General features: G+C 59.2%; 2 protein-coding genes across 6 annotated transcripts in view; one reads left to right on the top strand and one right to left on the bottom strand.

The window, feature by feature from the left end:
* LRSAM1 (leucine rich repeat and sterile alpha motif containing 1) overlaps positions 1–3,559 on the top strand; it is a 37,958-nt gene extending 34,399 nt beyond the window's left edge. For 3 of the 4 annotated variants that reach the window (XM_039229579.1, XM_039229580.1, XM_039229581.1), the window contains 2 exons: positions 1,810–1,958; positions 2,860–3,559. In XM_039229579.1, the coding sequence (XP_039085510.1) occupies positions 1,810–1,958; positions 2,860–2,985 (275 nt within the window). In that variant the 3' untranslated portion in view covers positions 2,986–3,559. Of the gene's footprint in view, positions 1–1,809; positions 1,959–2,859 lie in introns of those variants that run through there. The other variant, XM_039229582.1, reaches the window with a different exon arrangement.
* Positions 3,560–5,071: 1,512 nt separating this feature from the next.
* NIBAN2 (niban apoptosis regulator 2) overlaps positions 5,072–19,806 on the bottom strand; it is a 54,891-nt gene continuing 40,156 nt past the window's right edge. For both annotated transcript variants that reach the window (XM_039229605.1, XM_039229606.1), the window contains exons 4-14: positions 18,189–18,294; positions 16,819–16,986; positions 11,991–12,106; positions 11,362–11,466; positions 11,117–11,279; positions 9,366–9,553; positions 8,436–8,591; positions 7,862–7,978; positions 7,632–7,739; positions 7,421–7,532; positions 5,072–7,071 (exon numbers count right to left, since the gene is read on the bottom strand). In XM_039229605.1, coding sequence (XP_039085536.1) covers positions 6,488–7,071; positions 7,421–7,532; positions 7,632–7,739; positions 7,862–7,978; positions 8,436–8,591; positions 9,366–9,553; positions 11,117–11,279; positions 11,362–11,466; positions 11,991–12,106; positions 16,819–16,986; positions 18,189–18,294 — 1,923 coding nt within the window. In that variant the 3' untranslated portion in view covers positions 5,072–6,487. The remainder of the gene's footprint in view (positions 7,072–7,420; positions 7,533–7,631; positions 7,740–7,861; positions 7,979–8,435; positions 8,592–9,365; positions 9,554–11,116; positions 11,280–11,361; positions 11,467–11,990; positions 12,107–16,818; positions 16,987–18,188; positions 18,295–19,806) is intronic.

Below are 19,806 nucleotides of genomic sequence, written 5' to 3'. Positions count from 1 at the left end.
GGGAACAAAGAAGCTTCCTTGCAGAAGAGGCCCTCCTGGTTCCCCGTCCTAGAACCTTCCCTAAAACTACTCTACAAACACGGGGAACCATACCCGTGGATCCTTGGAATAGAGGAAGGAACCGGCTACAGCCAGGGCCTGACACCTTGCCTGGGACAGGCCTGTGGTCAGACATGGAACAGGGTTTGTGATGCCCTTGAAAGGGGGTAAAGGCAGGTCCTAAAGCCACTCCACCTACACGTAGAGGCCCGGACAAGGTAGGTGCTGTGGCTGATGTGGGAGTAGATACAGGAGTTGGGGGTCTCCTACTGCGCGCAGGATCCAGGTACCAGGTGTTTGCCCACCGCCTCACAGGTACCATGATGTGTCACCTCTGTGAGGTGAGTGCCGCTGCTCCCTCCATTTGACGGATGAGGGAACTGAGGCAAAGAGGGGTTCACGTGTCCGCCCCAACCTCATAGAGCTGGTGAATGCTGAACCCCTGAGCTCTCCTGCCTCCCTCGAGAAGAGGCCACGGGGCCTTGATGAAGGAAGTGGGCCTGGCACCAGGATGAAGGACAGGGCAGGGTCTGTTCAGGGCAGAGACCAAACGTTGCCAGGCCAGATTGCAGGGGTGAGGCAGGAGCTCTGCTGCCAGCAGGGAGGAGGCCCTGGGTCCCCAGGTGTCTGGGCCAGTGGCAGCGCCATGATGTCCTCGGGCTCCAGCTGTCCAGCCACAGCTTTATTCCAGGGACATGGACCCAACCTAACCAAGTCCCTAAACTAACAGTCCTTTAAATAGACAGCTTCCTCCCCTTCGAGATGTTTTCCAGCCCTGATCCCTCCTGCAGTCAGACTGCAGGTCAGGTTAAGTTTGGCATCAGGAGTTGGGATCTCCTCACCCGACCCCACCCAGGCTGGCCCACAAAGCTCCCCTTCACTCTGAGCCCCTCCCTGTCCTGACACCTGCCTCTCACAGTCCGCCAGCAGCGCCGGGCAGCTTCCTGACTGTGCCCTCCTGCAGGGAAGGCTGGGTGGGCTGGCTCTCGCTCCGCTGCAGAAGGGGCAGGAGACCTTTGGCCGTTTTCCTCACGTTCTTACTGCTCCCAGGACTTGTAGATGTCACGTTACATATGGAAGAGCCCCTTTACAGTGATGGTCTGGGGGCACCATGGTACCTTTAGAGAGCCTAGTGTTGTAACAGCCTTAAAAAATATGTTCAGATTTTTCCAGTTATAAAAATTCCTAATTTAAACCATAGGGTAGATGGGAAAATGTGAGCCATGGTCATGAAAGAGACTGCATTTTGTAAGGGCTGATTCTGGTGTCCTGCCTGTGGGGACCGCAGTGGGGGTGCTGGCTCTAAGGCAGAGGTGGAGGGGACAGCCTTGAGGGCTTCTCCTTCCTCACCCTACTCCCCGCTGTCTCCTGGGGAAGCTGTGAACACAGCCCCCATCCACCCCGAAGTCCCCAAAGCTCCTGCACCACCACTCCGCCGCCAGATGGCCCTGTGGTCTTGGACGAGTGGCTGCCCTTCGCTGAAAGGGACAAGGCCTCTTGCCGGGTGGCTGTGAAGGATCCAGGGAATGGTCAGGGGTCAGAGGCCCCAGTTAACCAGCACTGTGGCCATCCCTGCCCGGCTCCCAGCACTCCTGTCTTACAGGAGGGAATGAGGCTCAGAAAAGCGCTAAGGGGGCCCTCACCCCTCCGTGAGATCAAAGCACCCCCCTTGCACTCCCTGCCCACTCGTGGCAGGCAGAGTGCCCTTCCCCCAGGGGTTGGGATCACTGAGGTGTGACCCTGGCTCATCTTATCCTTCGGTCCCCACAGAGCCGCTGAACCCACCCAAGGGTGAGGTCCTCGGGGCCATGGAGGTGCCCACCGCCCCCGAGGAGCCTCCTGAGTCAGTGAGCCCATCTGCTCCCCCGGCAGAACCAGAAGTGCAGACCTCCGAGTGTGTCGTGTGCCTAGAACGGGAGGTAAGTCCAGGGCAGCAGTTGGGCCTGCACCCCCCTGAGCCTTTCCAGACTGGTGTTCTTTCTGAACACTTTTTTTCCTACTGGTACAAGTATATTGTATTCATTAGAAACTGTGGGAAATCCAGGAAAGCAAAACAATACAGGAAATTGTCATGATCTCATGACCCAAATATGAGCATTTTCTAGGGCTTGTTTTTCTTTTTTTTAAAAGAAAGGGTCCTCTCCACCTAAGAAAAATTTCCCAAGTCCTTAAATATCAGCAGCGCAATTTTCTCTGAAGAGGGTTTTAAAAAACCATCTTCAAAAATCTATAACAAAATTTTACACTTATTGTAAAAATTTAACAGTGCGTAAAATCTCTCCTCCTTCTGCTGTGCGATCCTACTTAAAAGAAGCAACAACGTTGGCAGTTGAATTATCCGTGGTCTTTACTAGGCACGAGGGATGCCGTGATGTGGAGGGAGGTGTTGCTTCTGAATGGAACCAAACGCTGCTTTGGGGACCCACGTTTCTCCCTATGAGCCATGCTGTACCAAACAGCCTTGAACGGAGCGGATCATTTCCTCAGGATAAATCCTAAAGAGGAAATGTTGCAGCAGAGTGCAGGCCTGCTTACAAGGCTTTTGCTCCACGACATTGGAATCGTTTTTAGACCGAGGGGCTGCTCCTTGTGCAAAAAGACATTTAAGACAATCGGCGTGTCCAGTGGGCAGGGGCTAGTTAGACCCCCCGTGGCCTCCCGTGCAGCTGTGAGAGGGCACCAAGGGTGTGGGGTGGGTGGTGGGCGATGACCACGCGCTGGTACCAGGTGCTTCCAGTAAAGGGGTGGGGGGAGACTCAGTTGCCCAGCCCCGAGGAACGGGCGGGGGGCGGGGCCCAGATGCTCCCACTCTGTCCTCAGGCCCAGATGATCTTCCTCGACTGTGGCCACGTGTGCTGCTGCCAGCAGTGCTGCCAGCCCCTGCACACCTGCCCGCTGTGCCGCCGCGAGATCGTGCAGCGCCTCCGCATCTACCACAGCTGCTGAGCTGCGCCTTGCACCCCGCGCAGCCCCCCACCCCTGCCCTGGGCCCGCAGGTGCCCCCCGCCCCCCCTCCATGCACACCAGGGTGGGAGGGGGTGGACTGTTCCGGACCCTGACTCTGATGGCTGGTGTGAATGATCTGGAGGGAGAGCGGACTCAGGGCCTGAGGACAGGGTCGGGGGTTTGGAGAAGCCTCCATCGGAGCAGAAGCCTGCGTCCCAGCCTCTGACCATGCCAGTCCCTGCCCCTCCGGGAGCCTCGGGGCCCTCATCAGGAGGGCCCTCACCAGGGTAACTTGGACAGCGCCGTCCCTGGTGGTGGGTGGTGGGGTGCAGGAGGGCCCTAGCCCCAGGCTTGGGGAGGCCGTGGGTAGAGCTGTGTGTGGTGGCCCCCTCAGCCCACCCTGGGCTGTCCTGTTGGTCCAGCGTTAGGCCTTGTGCCGCACGCGATGTGGGTCCCTCCTTGCCTCGCCCTCGGTGTCCAGATCTACACCTCCTAGCCCCCCCACAGCTCACAGGCAGACAACCAGCTTTATAGACCCAAAGCAGGAATGTCAATAAATCCACCTCCAGCCTGCTCCTTCTGTGTCATCACTGGGGGATCCCCGGGGGGGCCCGGGGAGGGGGCAAGGTGGGGGCTGGGGTGGGCTTTACCTCCATCAGGCAAGAGGAGGGAGGGGATAGAGGCATTCTCAAATGCAAAGTTAAGCAAAATTTTCCTTCTTACAGGTGGACAGACTGGGCTCAGAAGGGCACAGGGAGGGTCAGCAGGAGCACGTTGGTGGGGGGTATGTGTGGAGACAGGGGCCTGAGAGAGGAGGCTGAATGCCCAGGGCCTGGCAGCTGGGACTGGGCAGTGCTGGGTCTGGAGCCTGGAAGCATCTGGATTCCCAAAGCCATGGAGTTGTGCAAGTGGTTCATTATTATAATTCTAGAAGGAGCTATGTACCTTTGTACTTGCTATAGAGTTGCACATTTATTGTGCGTTTTCTGGTAGATGGTTTTGAACCGAGAACAGCTCTCTGAGCTAGAGGTGGTCTCATTGGGGCACCTGGGCTCTGCCCGGCCTTCGGAGACTCCTTTCCCCCTTGCATTCAGTGTGGGACAGGATGGGGCCCAGATGCAGGCTGGTGGCCACCAGGGGGCACTGAGTGCTCACCCCAGGTGCAATGCTGGAAGCGGAGGCCCTGGCCCTGGGGTGACAGCCCTGTCTCCCCAGGCCTCTGTTTCCCTACCTCATCAGGGACCATCATCCTGTGGGCTGAAACGGGATAGGACGAAGGCCCCTTTTGAGTTCTGCTTTCCTGGCACGAGCTGGGGCCTGTTCCCATACCCTGTCCCCACCCATCTCCGACCTGGGGAGCTTTGGTGGGTCCCTTGCCCCAAACCTGGGCTCCCCTTGGCCTAGAGGGGAGACTGAGACCTAGGTGGGCAGGGCTACCTAGGGCACAGAGTTTTCCGAACCACCTGCAACTAGGCCCCGGGAGAAAGGGCTTTTACGACCACCCCTCCCGCATTTAGAGCTGTGGAGCCGGAGGCGCAGTGTGGAGACTTGCCAAGGACAACAGCAAGACTGCATGTGACTTGGTCTCTGGCCCCATAGTCCCTGCTGTTTCCCACCTCAGCCCTTGGTAACCAGCCCCCAGCCATGGGCCGTCAGGGGCTGTGGCCCCTGCCCCGAAACCCCTGCCAAGGAGCCACACCTTCCTGGGCCTCAGCGTACCCGGCAGTGACATGGTGGTAACGAGGATGCCCGCCTCTTGGAGCAGCTCTGGGTCCTGCACAGAGAGTGCACACACCGCAGTAAGTGCTCGGTAAGTACTGTGTGAGGGGGGGCCGGGGGCCCACCTCCGCTGTGGACGCCCCAGGGCCACGGGCCTTCAAGTGTGGCCACCACCCCCTTGGCTTCCCCAGCACCAGGGGCTGCCTGAGCCACACCCTGCCCCTTCTCTCGGGGCCGGTTTCCTCTAAGATGGGGGAACACAGGTGCTCAGACCATGCACGGAGCCCAGAGGGCAGGGTGCACTGCTGGTGGGAGACCAGGGCTCCAGCCCTGGTCTCCCCCTGCTGCCACCGCACACACAGGCCACTGGCTTTAAATCATTTATTGATTAGTAAAGCTTAAACAGTTTGCATAATATTTTCAGTACAATATCTGGGAATGATGATTGAGAAAACCCCAAGGCACTAGAGAGCATCTGAACACAGAACGAGGTGGCAGGTTAGTGAGGCAGTGGACAGTCCTGCCCTGAGCTCCGGCAGCCGCCGCCACATGTCCCATGGGTCTGAAGCCCCTGCCCTAGGAAGGGGACCGAGGGTGCAGGGTAGAGGAGGGGGCTGGGGAGACAGGCAGGACAGGGCTGCCAGCGTGGGGCTACCTCAGCTAGACCTTCACCCCTGGGAACAAGTCGCTGCGGAAGGAGGGCATATAAAAAGGGAATTTTCAGGGTGAGGTGACTTAGAGGCAGCAACAGCCAATCCACAGCCTGACCCCAAGTCCTCAGAGGGTTACCAGCAGCGCCTAGGGGAGCTGCACTCAGCCCCCCGGTTGGACAGTGCGTACCTTGGGGGTGGCCCACAGATGAAATCTACACCCACCCCACCCCCACCCCCCCGAGCACACGGCCACGCTCCCCTCCATCCCACCCCACAGCATGTGGCCGCGAGATAGGCAAGGGGGACCGAGGGAGTCCCGGAGGCTGGGTGCCCATCGTCAGGAGCCAGGCTAAGCCGCCAGGGGTGGGGGTGGGGGTGGGGTTGCAGAAGCCGGTCCACCTCCAGCAGCCTTCCCTCTGCCGCCTCAGCCTGCCTTGAAGACACTCCCAGCAATACTTCCCCAGAGCCCCTCTTGCCTCCCTCAGGACACTTCCTCTCCACAGACCAGCACATTCTGGGCCTTTCTCATTCCAATCCAAGCCCCACCCCCACCCCTCCTCCATTAGTCATCCCCACCTCCCCCAACCTAGCAGCCCCAGCCTGGCTCCAGCCTCAAAACCCCTCCTTGCACCTTCCCTCACCCAGAGCAGGGAAAGCAAGGCCAATGTCCCCTCCAAAACTGCCATCTGGGGGCCTAGAGATGGGCCCCAGTGCTCCTGGCTCCTGGTTCCAATGAACAGCTCTTGGTGAGGAGGGAGGGAACCCAGTGGCCGAGTAACACAGCAAGTCACCACTCTACCTCCATCTTTCTGAGAAGGCTGGTGAGACCCATGAGGGAAACCGAGGCTGCAAAAGGCAGAAACGGAGGACCCGGGGACTCGGTGACCCCCGGGTCCACCTCAGCTGTGCCCAGCTCCCAGCACAAGCAGGAAGCCCAAAGTCATCCCCCAGAAGAGAAAGCAGGAGCAAAGTGTGACCGAACCCAGTAAAGTGACTCAGGTGGGCCACCCCTGCCCAGCCCCAGAGGTGCCACACCAGCCCGGGGCTCCCTACCTGGAGCCAAGCCTGCCCGTGCCTTGGAGGGGGGTGACCCATGGGCCATGTCCAGCAGCAGCTCAGGGGGGACCGGCCTAGAACTCAGTCTGTACCCCTGCGCCGTCCTCGGTGGTGGTGTGGATGGGAGGGCGGCCACCAGGGCTGGACACCTGCTCCCCGGTCTCCTGGTCACTAGGCTTGGGGGGCTCAAGGTCCGCAGCTTTTCCAGGAGGGGGTTGCCGGAGGGGCGAGGCTGGCGGCGAGGAGGCCTCAGAGGCTGCCCCAGGCTGGGGGCTCTCCTGGGAGGGGGCCCCGTTGAACAGAGGGCCAGCCAGTGGGGGGCTCTCGGCCCGCAGATCCTGGGCCAGCAGACCACGGAGCTCGGTGACACTGTCCGGGGACGCAGGTGATAGTGGCTCCGAGCCAGCCTCAAAAGGCAGCCCCGCCTCCTCGTCCTGCACCACGGACACCACCTGCTTGGCACGCCGTCGCTTTTCCGAGAGGGGGGCTGCTTCCGGGACACTGGGGCTGCTGCTGTCCCCACCGCTGCCACCATACTCCTCACCCCAATCGATGGGTGCGCCCTCTGCCAGCAGATGCAAGTTGGGGTCGCTGTTGTGCATGACCATGCTGTCCCGGTACAGGTTGTGTTTCCTCTGCACAGCGGCCTCCTTCACGGCTGCGGGGCCAAAGTGGGGGGGTGGGAGGGGTGGAGAGACACTTACCACGGGGTCCACGCCCACCCCACCCCGAGGCTGCACCCAAGTATGACCCACATCATCCCCTCCAGGCCTCACTGCTGGCAAGGAGCGGCCTGAGCTGCTAAAGACTGTGCCAGCCTGTCACTCCTGTGATACCTGAGAGAACACTAATGCCCAGAGAAGCAGTGCTATCCTCAGGCCACACAGCATGCCTAACCCAATGCCCAGGCCTAAGTCTGGTGATCCTGGCAGGAAGACCTCTCAGCAATGTCTACCACCCCACGGGCAGCGGCGGCTCCCACCCGGCACAGTGCTGGCCCCCCGTACCCTGCAGGATGTCCTTCATCACCGTCTGCAGCACCACCTCCTCGTACGTGTTCTCCACCAGGATGAACCGGGCAAAGTCCTCGAAGATCAGCTCCTGGAACCGGGGGAGCTCCTGCGGCAGCGGGGGAGGCCAGGACAGAGAGAGGGGGTCAGGCCCGCCGAGGGGCTGCAGCAGGCTTGGGGGGGGGGGGCTTGGCCAGGGGGCGCTCACCGACTTGCACGTGGGGGCCAGCTTCTTGAGCAGGAACGGGATGGTGATCTGCAGCAGCGCCTCCCGGAAGAATCGCTTCCGCACCGAGCTGCTATCGTAGTCATATTTCTGCCAGGAAAGGGGCCAGGGACGAGGTCTCTAGGTCAGGGGGACGGAAGGCCTGGGTCTGACCTGAGCCTGGACATCCCCATCTGTGCCGGGGGCGGGGGGAGGGGGCAGTGGTGCCTCACCTTGAGCACCCGCTCCAGGATCCGCTGGATGGACTTGCACAGCTCCTCCTTGGTGGGCCCCTTCCCCAGCTCCTGGTGCAGGAGGGTCTCGAAGGTGTACACGGCATTGTCCATTTGCTGCAGGGCACACCGCGGGGTGTGTGAAAGTGCTGGAGGGAGCACAGCCCCTTCTTGCACCCCTCTGGGGGGGGTTCCTCAGCCAGCCCTCTAGCCCAGCCTGCCGGGAGGCATAAGGGCGGCCTGTGTGCTCATTCTTTTGTTCACCCACATCTTTTCTGAATGTCTGTGTGCTGGCATAGTGCCAGGCACCGGGCCAGCCCCTGTCTTGAGGGAACAGGGGTCCTGGGCCCTGCAGGAAGGGATCTGGGGAGTAAGGAGGGCTTCCTGGAGGAAGGGATCTCTAGGTGGAGACCTGAGAGAGGAGTCTAGATTAGCCAGGTGAACAACGGGGCGGGTGTTCAGCAAACGGTAGTTCCCAAGAGGCCAAGCAGGAGTGAGCACTCCAGGGGCTGCACAGGGGCCCTGTGCGTAAGACCTGGGTAGGAGCGGGGGGTGGGGGAGCTCCGGGGCCCACCTCTCGCATGTGGATCTGGGCTCGCTGCTTGAACACGGATGTACTAGACACATCGAAACGCTGCTGCAGCCCGTCAAGCCGCAGCGGCTCCATCTTCTCATAGCAGCTCTGCATCTTGAGGGGATGGTACGCCAGCTGGGACAGCTTCTCCATGTACTGCAGGGAAGCGGGGCCACGTGGGACCTGAGCTGGGGGCCACCGGAGTGGGGGCCGTGCCTGAAGCCCCACACCCTCCCGGCCCGGACCCCCAGGGAGCACCCTGGGCAAGAAAGCCAGAGCATGGGGCCGGAGGGGAGGCTCTCCTTACTTCTGGGGCACGAGATGACCTTGGGCAAGTGACTCACCCTCTCTGAACCTCAGCCTCAAAACTAGAGATCATGAGAAACTGTCTCCTAAGGTCCTCTCTGGTTCTCAGTTTCTAGGATTCTTACTGCCCATGAACCCCTCAGTGCCGGGTGTGAAAGAGGAGAGCAAAGATTATGGGATTGATTCTGTCTGCACCCGACAACCACGTGGGGCTGCAGACAGCCGAGTACCCCAAATAGGGTCTGTAGGAGGATGTGCACCCTGAGAACCAGGTAACTGAGAAGTGAGAGATGGGCCAGTCCCAGTGGTGGGGTCCATGAAAGGGCTCGGAAGTCATTCTACCTCCTGGCTCTTTCCCTCCCCCTCCTCCCCCTCCTCCCCTCCCCCTTTCCTTCTGTTACATCCTTTGATGCTTCAGTAACCTACTTGGCCTATAAGGCGGGATGGAGGGGTCAGCAATCCCCCTTTTCTCTGAGTGCTGCCCCCCACGCCTCCCACCCTCAGCCCTCCCAGGGTCCAGCACCCCCTCTGGTGACAGGTTATGCCCTGGGTCACAGGAGGGCCTGGCAGGGGCAGAACAGGCCCAGCAGGCACTCTGTCCCCTGGGCAGGGACCTGGCCTTACCTCACCCAGCTTGTCGGCACCGCCCTCGTTGATGACGTTCAAGTTCATGTCGGTCACCTCTTTGAAGAAGACGTCCCGCACCTCGGTGAAGCCCTGGCTTGTGGGCACCATCAGGGCCTCCAGGATGGATGGGATGTAGGGCTGGACGTGGTTCCGGACGCACACCTCGGCCTTGGGGAGGATGAAGGCTGCACGCAGAAGGAGTGGGTGAGCTGAGGCCCCTGCCGGGGCCCAACCCCAACCTCCTGGAGCCCCCAGCTTTTAACAAAAACCACCAGTGACATCGGCAACCTGAGTGATTCGTGGCCGCAGGCATCAGACCCAGGGGAGGGGAGCCTGGGGGACTCAGTCGGTCGACTGTCCAACTTTGGCTCAGGTCCTGATCTCCCAGTTTGTGAGTTCGAACCCCGCAACAGGCTCGCTGCTGTCAGCACGGAGCCTGGAGCCTGCTTCGGATCCCCTGTCCTCCCTCTGCCCGTCCCCCACTCTCAGGCTCTCAAAAAAAATTTTTTTTTAAAAGGGGAGATTCTGAGATTGGACCCTGATCTTTCTAAAACTCTGATGGCGGGGCGCCTGGGTGGCTTAGTCGGTTAAGCGTCCGACTTTCGCTTAGGTCATGATCTTGCGTTGCGGTTCGTGGGTTCGGGCCCCGTATCGGGCTCTGTGCTGACTGCCAGCTCAGAGCCTGGAGCCTGTTTCAGTCTGTGACTCCCTCTCTCCGACCCTCCCCTGCTCACGCTGTCTCTCTCTCTCTCCTAGAAATAAATAAAACATTTAAAAAAAAAATACAAAAAAATAAATAAATAAATAAAACTCTGATGGCAAGAAACTAAGAAAACTGCTAGTCCAGAGGAGTCAGCCTTCTGCTTCGCTGGAGGTGGAAAGAAACCCCTCTCTAGCCCTCCTACCGCTTTCACAAAACAAACCACGCAGGTAGATGCAGGGAGCCTCTGGGTTTTAACACATGGAGCCAGTGTGCCTGGCTCTGCTTGCTCGGGGGCACGGCCAGATCCTGTGACTCTCCCTCCGACCAAGGCATTTTCACCCTGGGTGTGTTTGCACGTCCCTCCCTCTCCTCTGCCCGGCTGCTGCCTACTGCCGTTTGTCCCCAAGACAAATGTCAGCTCTCAGCGTTCCATCCGGCTCACTAGGAACAGAGCTGGGAGAGAGCAGGCCTCAGGCAGGGGCCAGGCCCAGAAACCACACACAGCCACTGTGTCGGGAGGACAGATCCCCCAAAAAGTGAGACATGATCAAAGTGAATCATCACAGTTAAACTGATGCCTATACTAACCCCAGGGTCAGCCAAAGACTCGAGGTTCCTTGAGAAAATTTACACCCTCGAGTCTGGGTCTACAGAAATAGCCCCGAAACAACTCCCGGGGTAGGAAGAACAACGGCCAGACTTTACTTCGTTTTTAAAAATGACCATCGAAGGGGTGCAGGGTGGCTCAGTCAGTTAAGCATCTGACTTCGGCTCCGGTCATGATCTCATGGTTTGGGAGTGTGAGCCCTGCACCCAGGCTCTGTGCTATCAGCACAGAGCCTGCTTCGAATCCTCAGTCCCCCTCTCTCTCCCTGCCCCTCCCCTGCTCACACAAGCATGTACATGCACTCTCTCAAAAATAAACATTAAAATTTTTTTTCAGATGACTGTAGAATCAAGTCACTAGTGTGAGAAGTACATGGCTCCATGGCACAGAGCCGCGACCTGCCCAGCCCAGCCCAAGGCACAGCGGGTGGCTGCCTACCCCGAATCTTGCTGGCCAGGTGCTCCTTAGAGGTGATGATCTGGTCCATGTCCGTGCGGATGGCGGCCTCCATGGCGGGCCGGGCCAGCTGCAGCTTGGACAGCACCGCCTCGAAGCGTGCCTTGGCCTGCTCGTACACCATGCGGTACACGGCGTCTGAGATCTGTGGGCAGTGCCACGGAGTCAGCATCAGAGGGAGGGTGCCAGGCAGGTACAGGGCCCCGCCCCCACACGCACCCACTCACCTGAATCCACTGCCGCTGTCGCTCCTGTGGTTTTCCCTTCAGCCGCGGGGCGAGCTCCGCCTTCAGCTCGGGGCCCAGCTCCTCCATCACCAGGTTGCTCAGGATCTAGGACCAGGAGCCAAAGCCGGAGCAGGGGTTAGAGCATATCCGGCTGGCAGGTTCCTCTCCACATTCCACAGGCCTGGCCATGCCAGCTCCACCTCCTCTGGGCTTGGCCTTGGCTCCATGTCTCCACTGTCCTCTCTCCTGAGCATCAATCTGCCAGGCCCTAGCTTACCTGCTTAAGGGACTTACAGGATCCTCAGCATCAGGGGTCCCACCTCAGGGCCTTTGCACATGCAGCCTCCCTGTCAAATACCACACCCTCTTCCCCCTTACTTGCACACAGAAGTATGTATGTTTATCTGTCAAATGCCTGCTTCTCCTGCTAGGTAGAGAGCCAGACTCAGGGCCAGCAGCACCCTGGCACCTGGTTCAGGATAGGTGATCCATAAGCGATCAGATAAAATAAGTATCTCCCCGTGCACAAAACGATCTCATTGGCTCCTTACAAGCCAGGAGCGCCCCGAGCCCGGAGTCTGTGCTTGGCTCTACTCTCCAGATCTTCGGGTGACTTCCAGTCTCCTCACCTGCACCTCGTTCCCACACAGCATCTCCCAGGTGCCATACAGCTCCTTGGACTGGCGGTACATGCGGATGGCGTCTGTGAAGGCAGGGCCCTCCACCTTGGAGTTCTCCGGGATCCCTGCTCAGGAGGGGAGGGAGGGAGGAGTGCGGGGGATGGCCCCATGGCCTTCACCAAGACCGACCAACTGCCTGAACGCTCCCCCCACCCACAACATGCACACACGTGTACACCCCTCCTGCAGCTCCACTGCCCTCACAGTAACGGTCGCACTCGTGATGACCGCGACAGCGAGAACAGCCCTCCACCAGCATCACCAAGGCAATCTCCACTGTACGCTCGTCTTCTTACATCTTCCCAACCACGTCCACCTGTGGCCTTAATGCCACTTTACAGATAAACAGGCAGACTCTGAGGTCAGGCCACTGAGTGGCAGAGCCAGGCCCAGAGGGCGCCCCACCGTGCCAGGAGAGGTGGCCAGCACAGCAGAGAGGGGGCCACAGGAACCCGGGAGTCCTCATCCAGTCCTGCCCCCTCCCCTCACCGCCTACATCAGGGCCTGCTCACTCCCCCTGCAAGAGGTCAGCCAGCGAGTATTTTCACCTTGGCAGGCCAGATGAACTGTGCCGTTAGCTCCCCAGAGCCGCCACGCCAGCCTGGAAGGAGCCACGGACAACCCGGGAACGAGGAGCCGGGAAAACTCGATTTACAAAGACAGGCAACAGGTCAATTTCTAGTCCCTGCATCATAGTTTGCCAAGTCTTGTTCCAGATCTTTGAACCCTATGGGCCTCAGTTTCCTCTGTCTGAACAGTGCCCTGGCCTGGCCTCACACATCCACCGTGAGGCCCCGGCAGCTGCAATGACCCACTTGCCCTTGCTGCCCCGGGTCGGCCTCGTTCACTGCCGCGTCCAGGTCCGACTAGAAAACCCCAGTCCTGGGTCTGTGTTGGTGGCGGTGCTATTGCTACCACGTTACTGATGACTACGCCCACCTTCCCAGTGCTGACGAGGTGGGGCTGGGGAGGCAAGCGGCAGGAAGCTGCAAAATCAGACTTGGGGAAGAATATGGTTAAGCACCAGGGGCCAGGCAGCGGCGGCCACCCTGGCAGCAGGCCCCCCGCCGACGCCGTGTCCCCAGAGCTGGAGCCCAGGAAGGGGAACCAGCAGCCCGCACCTCTGAAACCGCAGCTCCCACGGCGATGACTATGGGGATGACTGTGGACTGAGTCACTCCCGCAGAGAAAAAGTCCCTCTCGGCGAGGTGGGGGGGGGGGGGAGACTCCTTCACATGTGGCTGACTGCAGGAGTCCCCCAGAGTCCGAGGGGGGCTCAGCCCCTTTCCCGCGGTGACAGCTCCCTGGACCGGGACGGGGGCAGGAGGAGGAAGGTCTCCCCACTACGTTTCAGGGACTAGAGATCAGGCTGGTGTGACTGGAGCAGAGCAGGGGTGTTCGAGCTGGGATGCCGTCCAGAGCCCCTGAGGTGGCGGCTGCCCACGAGGCTGGGGAAGGAACCCCCCCCCCACACCCAGGCTCTCAGGAGAAGCATGGTTTCCCAGAGACCAGGCTTTGCCTAGAAAATGTGAGTTACACGCAACCTCTCTCACATTAGGGCATTTCCATCCTACAGAAGACACGCCAGGGGTGTCAGCGGGGCCGGGCCACCTTCCAGGTGGCGGGAAGGTGAGACAGAAGGCTGGGGTGTCAGGAAGGAGGCTGCAGAGGCCCCAGCCCTGGCTCTCACCAGCCACACGTGCAGCCACAGACCCTAGGACATCTCTACTGCTGGCCGAGCTGCTGAGTTTTCTATAAGAGAGGGGCTCCCCTCCTGAGCTCTCCCCCACTCTGCTCCCCCCAGCCTGGCTGTTGGAGGGCTGCTGCGCTGTGTCCACCCCCCTCCCCCTCCAGATTCCTATGTCAAAGACCTAACCCCTTAGTACTTCAGAAGGTGACTGTATCTGGAGAAAGGACCCTTAAGGAGGGAATTAAGATAAAATGAGGCCATTAGGGTCCAATATGACTGGTGTCCCTGGCAGAGAGAATCTGGCTGCAAAGCGTGCCCACGCAGAGGGAGGACTGTGAAGACACAGGGAGAAGACAGTCATCTGCAAGTCAAGGAGAGAGGCCGCAGAAGAAAACTAAGCTACCTTGACCTTGAGCCTTGCAGCCTCCAGAACCGTGATTTAAGCCACCCCAGTCTGTGGCACTTTGTTGGGGCAGCCCCGGCCGACCGAGAGGCTAGTCCTGGGCTGAGACCTCGCACACATCCCTCATCCAATCCTCAGACAGCCCCACGTTTCCTGAGGACACAGGCTCAGAGACACCCAGTTACTGTCTGGAGGGCAGACAGACACACAGCTGGGGAGGGAATGGCAGCCTTAGGGCTCCAACTAGGACCAGCCGACTCTGGCCAGACCTGGAGACTTCCTGCCCGTGGGGTCCTCAGGGTCAGACTGGAGAAAGGAAACTGCATTCCTCAGCCCCAGGCAGCAGGCTAAGGAGGGGTGGCAGTCAGACAGGAAGAGGCCTTGACCTCTGCAGCCCAGGCCCACCCTGAGGGCTCAGCTCAGTGCCCCAGCTGCCTCTTGCCACCCCCAGCTGCTCCAGGAATGCAGGATGTGAGGGGGGCCTTGCGCCTGGCTGGCGTCCCCCCAGCTTGGCCTCCTTCCCCACCCCCACTTCCTGGCAGCCCCCGGGAGTGAGCAATTCCAGGCTCCGCAAATTCCAGGCCCCGCCCCCAAGCTGGAGGAAGCAGAGAACTTTCCCACAGTCCTCAGGGTGGAGGGAAGGCTTCTCTATAACACCAGCCGCAGGATGGCCCTGCTTTCCCCGCCCTGCTCCGGCCCCGCAGCACCCACACCCCCGGGCTTCCCTCAGCCTCCCTGGGGAGCTCTCTGCGCTATGCCGACTGGGGCCAGCGCGCAGAGCCCTCCCAGCGATCCCACAGAGCTCGAACCGGTCACCCTGACATTGTGCACATGGGGAGCCCACCCCCACCCTGGCCTGTAGGAGCCCTGCCAGGTCAGCCATTAGCCCTAGAAACCTCGAGAGGGCGGGGAGAAGGGAGGAGTGGCCAGTGCCCAGGCCAGGCAGCCAGAGCCCACGTGGGTTCCGCCCAGCCCGGGCCCAGCAGCCCCCTGGGGGATCTGGGAACAGGAGGCCTTTTGTGGGTGGCAGGGCCTGGCCCAGGTGACAGAGGCTGGCATGACTGAAGACGCGGTTCCTCCCACCTCACAGATTCCAGACCAGAGGTGGCTCGACAGGATGGGTGGGGCGAGCCGAGTGCCTCCAGGCGTGAGTGCCCACATTGTCCAGCCACCACCGCAGGAGCAGGGCGGGGGCGGGGGCGGGGGCTCCCTCCCCCGCCCCCGCCCCAGGCCAGGTCACCAGGAGGCAGCTGGGAACACCCAGCACAGGTCATTCCTTCCCCAAGGACAGAAAGACCCTCAGCAGTGCCGCACTGTCCCTATTTTATCAAGCTCCAGAGAGCCCTGAAGGGCCCTCCTGACCTGACCCAGTACCTCCGCCACCAGCACATCGGGTCCCCCCCCCCCACTCCTCAGGCAATTCCTCCTCTAGACTGTTCCTGCCTCAGGGCTGCCCTTCCCGCTCAAGCTCAAGGCTAGAACATTCCTTCCTCCCCTCCTCCCTCCACTCAATGACCATGTACCCTTCAGGCCTCAGCTGAACCTTTACCTCAAGGGCGCACACAGCCTCTGCAAGCCCACCCTCTCTGCACACGCAGGGTCAGCACCCCCCAGTGCATACGCACCCTCCCGGCTGCCGCAGTGGCTCCCACCCAGCACCCCACACAGCTGCTCCTCCTGTTTAACGTCTCCCCCCCGCCCCCCACAGCCCACCAGAAGCACAGGGCCAGGAACCAAGTCTGCACCCTTGCTGCATCCTTGGGGCCCAGACACTAAAAATGTTGATGAGTGAGACGAGGGAGTCCTCGTAACTTTACAGAAGGGAACACTGAGGCCCTGAAGAAAGACATGAACTTCCAGGCTACCCTACAGGTTAAGGGTAAGGTAAGAAATGATACAATAAAAGAAGTCCTGGGTTCCTGGCTGGCTCAGTCAGTGCAGCGAGCGACTGTGACTTGATCCTGGGGTTGTGGGTTCAAGCTTCATGTTGGGTGTAGATATTGCTTCAAAATAAAATCTTTTTAGGGGCCCCTGGGTGGCTCAGTTCGTTAAATGTCTGCCTCTTGATCTCGGCTCAGGTCATGATCTCACAGTTCAACAGATCAAACCCCACACTGGGCTCTGCACTGACAGTGCAGAGCCTGCTTGGGATTCTCTCTCTCTCTCTCTCTCTCTCTGCCCCTCCCACACACACACACACGTGCACACTCTCCCTCAAAATAAACTTTAAAAAAATAAAATATGAGCTTTTTCATTAAATAAATTTAAATAAGTCTTTACCAAGCATCAGGTGGACTCTCACTGTGATTCCTTACAAACACCCTAAGATTCGAGAGGGATTAATACCCCTTTTTATACAGGCTCCACGAGTCACGTTGCTAGAAAAGGGGCAGAATCAGGATTGTGATTCTGTGACCCAGGGCCCAAGGGCTCTATCATCCTACCCATCTAAGAACAATTTCCCAAAGATTCCCCCCACCCCCTCAGCAGCACAGAACGGTTCTCTTCAAGGAAGAAGGTTAAAGGGCAACATCCAGTGGCTTCCTACAGCCCCAAGCCAGAAACTTACAAGAGCTAGTAGAGCAGGGTTGCCGCACCGCATTCGGCCACTAGGTGTCGCCACTCGGCGCAGAAGCCCAGCCCCACGCCGCCCCCCACCACGCCAGAGCCCGAGGGCGGCTCACCATTGTTGCAGTGCCGGATACAGTCCTGCAGGACCGCCTGCCACTTGTCCTGCTCGGCTTCCGTCATCATGCAGAAGTAGTAGTGCCGTGCAGAGGGGTGCCAGAGGATGAGCGGGAACTGCGTGGGGCACTTGAGGATGGGGGCACTGCCCGATTTTGCTGTGGTCCCTGCGGCGACAGGGTCCCCTAAGCCGCTGCCCTCCGCAGTTTGTGTCTGCCAGGGGCCGAAGGACAGTGGCTCCCTGGGCCTGGCTCCAGCCCACAGAGGGCTGGCCTGTTCTGGGCTGACCAGTGAGTCAGCAAGAAGGCAGCATCCTTTTATGTTCCCTGCATCCCCCACAGCCTGGCTAAAGGGACCTCTAAACCCCCTGGTGTCTGTGCAGACTCACTTCCCAGAGCTGGTATTGCATCATGAGGAAGGCGATAAATTCTGAGCCTAAAGCACAAATAAACCGGGCCGGAGCCCTCCGGCTCAAAGGCTGAGTATCACCTTCTTGCATTTCCCTTCAAATTTCAGGCGTGTGGGCCAAAGTGCGGCTTAAATGTCCAAGGGGGGGAAGGGAGGGCTGGGGGGGGGGGGACAAAATAAATAAAAGGATATTTTTCTCTATTTTGTCCACATGGATATTCGAGATCGGGTGAGATAAGTGGTCCTGGGCTGGGGCCTTGCCACTACTAATAATACAATGACAGTTCTTCTTTGCACCTTGGCTCCCAAGTCCCAGGGTGGGGCTTGGGTATACACAGCACCTCCAGGGGTCTACACAACACCTCAAGGTCAGTCCTCTCAGTGCCAAGTTGCCAGAGAAGACACAACAAAAACAAAGCCGGAGTCGGGGCTAGAATCCAGGAGCGCTGGGCCCTCAACCACACGGAGCACTCTACTCCCAAGCCCCACACGGCCCCCCACATCAGCCTCTCCCTGGTTTCCCTGGGATCATCTGGGAGGCAGATGTGTTCCTGTAAGGCTTCCGGGAGCCCCCAGCCGGGTGGGGCGGGAACGGGACACCTAGAATAACTCCTCACAAATGCAGAACTGACTCTACAGTTTACACAGAGGTTCTCCTCGGTCATCCTCTCCAGGGGTCTTAACAGGCCTTAGAGAGGTGGGAAGGGCAGAGAGGGGGAACCAGTCTGCATCGCTGTGACGGCAAGGCTCAGAAGTGGGCACGCAGGTGGGAGCCAACACCGGTTCAGTCCCAGGTCACTAGGCGGCCTCAGGCAAACCCCCTCTCAGCCTCCCCGCTGAGGCCTGGCCATTCTCTCTGCAAATACAGAGCCCGGCACTCTGGGATCAGGGCTGCCCTCTCCCCGGGCAATGTCCTGGGCCTGAGCAACGCATCTCGGCCTGGGATGGGGGGGTCCTTTACCTGGTAAGGAGTTGCCAACAAGCTCCAGGTACTGGTCCACGGAGGTGAGGATTTTGTAGCCTGCACTGTTGATGACAGCCCGCGGTGGGACCTGCCGCTCATAGGCCTGAGGAAGGGACAAAAGGGATGGTCCCTCGGGGTTACAGTGTGGCCAAGTCTAACTCCCGTCGCCAGGTCTGGCTCCAGGGCCCTCTCAGTGTTGTCTCCCTGAAGCAGGGAAGAGGAGGGGGAGGAAATGGGGAGGAGGGAGACAGAAGAGGAAGAGGGGCCCACCCACATGGTATAGGGAGCACTTGGGTGGCTCAGTCTGCTAAGCAACGAACTCTTGATTTCAGCTCAGGTCATGATCTGCCGCTTCGTGAGACGGAGCCCTGAGTCAGGCTCCTCACTGACCAGGAGAGAGCCTGCTTGGGATTCTCTCCCTCTCTCTCTCTCTCTTTGCTCCTTCCCCACTTGCATTCTTGTTCTGTCTCTTTCAAGATAAATAAACATTAAAAAAAAAAAAAGAAGAAAAAAGAAACAAAGAAACACATGGTGTACTGACCTGGATCCGGGCTCTGGGCTCAAATCTTGGCTCCACTGAACACTGTGTGATGCGGACACTAAGCTCCCTCACCTCCTAGGCTTTAGTTCCTGGTATAAAGGAACAGCTCCTGCCCCACAGGGCTGTGTGAGCACAGAGATGACCCACGCGACAGGACCAGCACAGGGTCTCACCACCAGGCACGGTAAGCGTGACCAGCACTGCTGCCCCTACTACACCAGCAGTGACCACTGGCTGTTTCTAACACACCAGGCACCGTGCTAAGGACACTGCAAGCCTCCTTCCATAGAATTCTCACAATCCAAGAGGTGAGTACCATTGTTAGCCACAAGTTCACACAGCCGGCACGCAGCCAACCTAGGACACTGAACTTGGTCTGTCCCCCTCCAGAGTCTTTGCTCATTACCCCGAACTGTCCACCAAATTCCTAGGTTCTGAGCCCCACACAAGCCCTGACACTGCTTTCTTATACCAGGGTGGGTAAGAAGTGGCTCTGAGGTCATAGCTCATACAGCAGGGCTGCCATGCTGCACCTGGCCACTAGGTGTCACTACCCAACACATTTCTTCAGAACGGCTCAGGACCTCCAGGGCACCGATTTGCAAAGGGTGGTCCTAGGTCAGGAGCACCATCAACATCACCTGAGAACTTGTTAGAAATGCAAATTCTCAGCGCCACTCAGACCTAGATCCAACTGGGCAGGCCCAGCAACCTGTTCAGCAAGGCTTCCAGGTGATTCTGATTCAAGCTATCTGTTTGAGAACCAATGCCCTGGGCGATCAGGCTGCTCCTGATTGCGGTTTATGTTTCTTTAACATAGGTTTTCCTTGAACAGAGGGCATTCTGGGCCTGTCTCTGGGCCTGTCGTTTTGGCTACTTTGGAGAAATGTTTGGTAGAAGAAATTGGGTCTGTGGCTCAACCAGGTGGGGCCTCCCCAGGGGCCCAAGGCAAAGTTAAGGTACAATCAGAAGGATGCTTACCCACCCACTACAGAGTGGGGGCTGTGACGCGGACAAAGGAATCAGGAAGGAAAGATGGGCCCACGACCCTGGGTAAGCTGGGGGGGGGGGGGG

This window comes from Hyaena hyaena, unplaced genomic scaffold (assembly GCF_003009895.1).
Source record: "Hyaena hyaena isolate Hyena2069 unplaced genomic scaffold, ASM300989v1 scaffold_38, whole genome shotgun sequence".
Classification (NCBI taxonomy): Eukaryota; Metazoa; Chordata; class Mammalia; order Carnivora; family Hyaenidae; genus Hyaena; species Hyaena hyaena.
The sequence above is the reverse complement of the archived record's forward strand: the minus strand, read 5'-3'. Positions and strand labels throughout refer to the sequence as shown.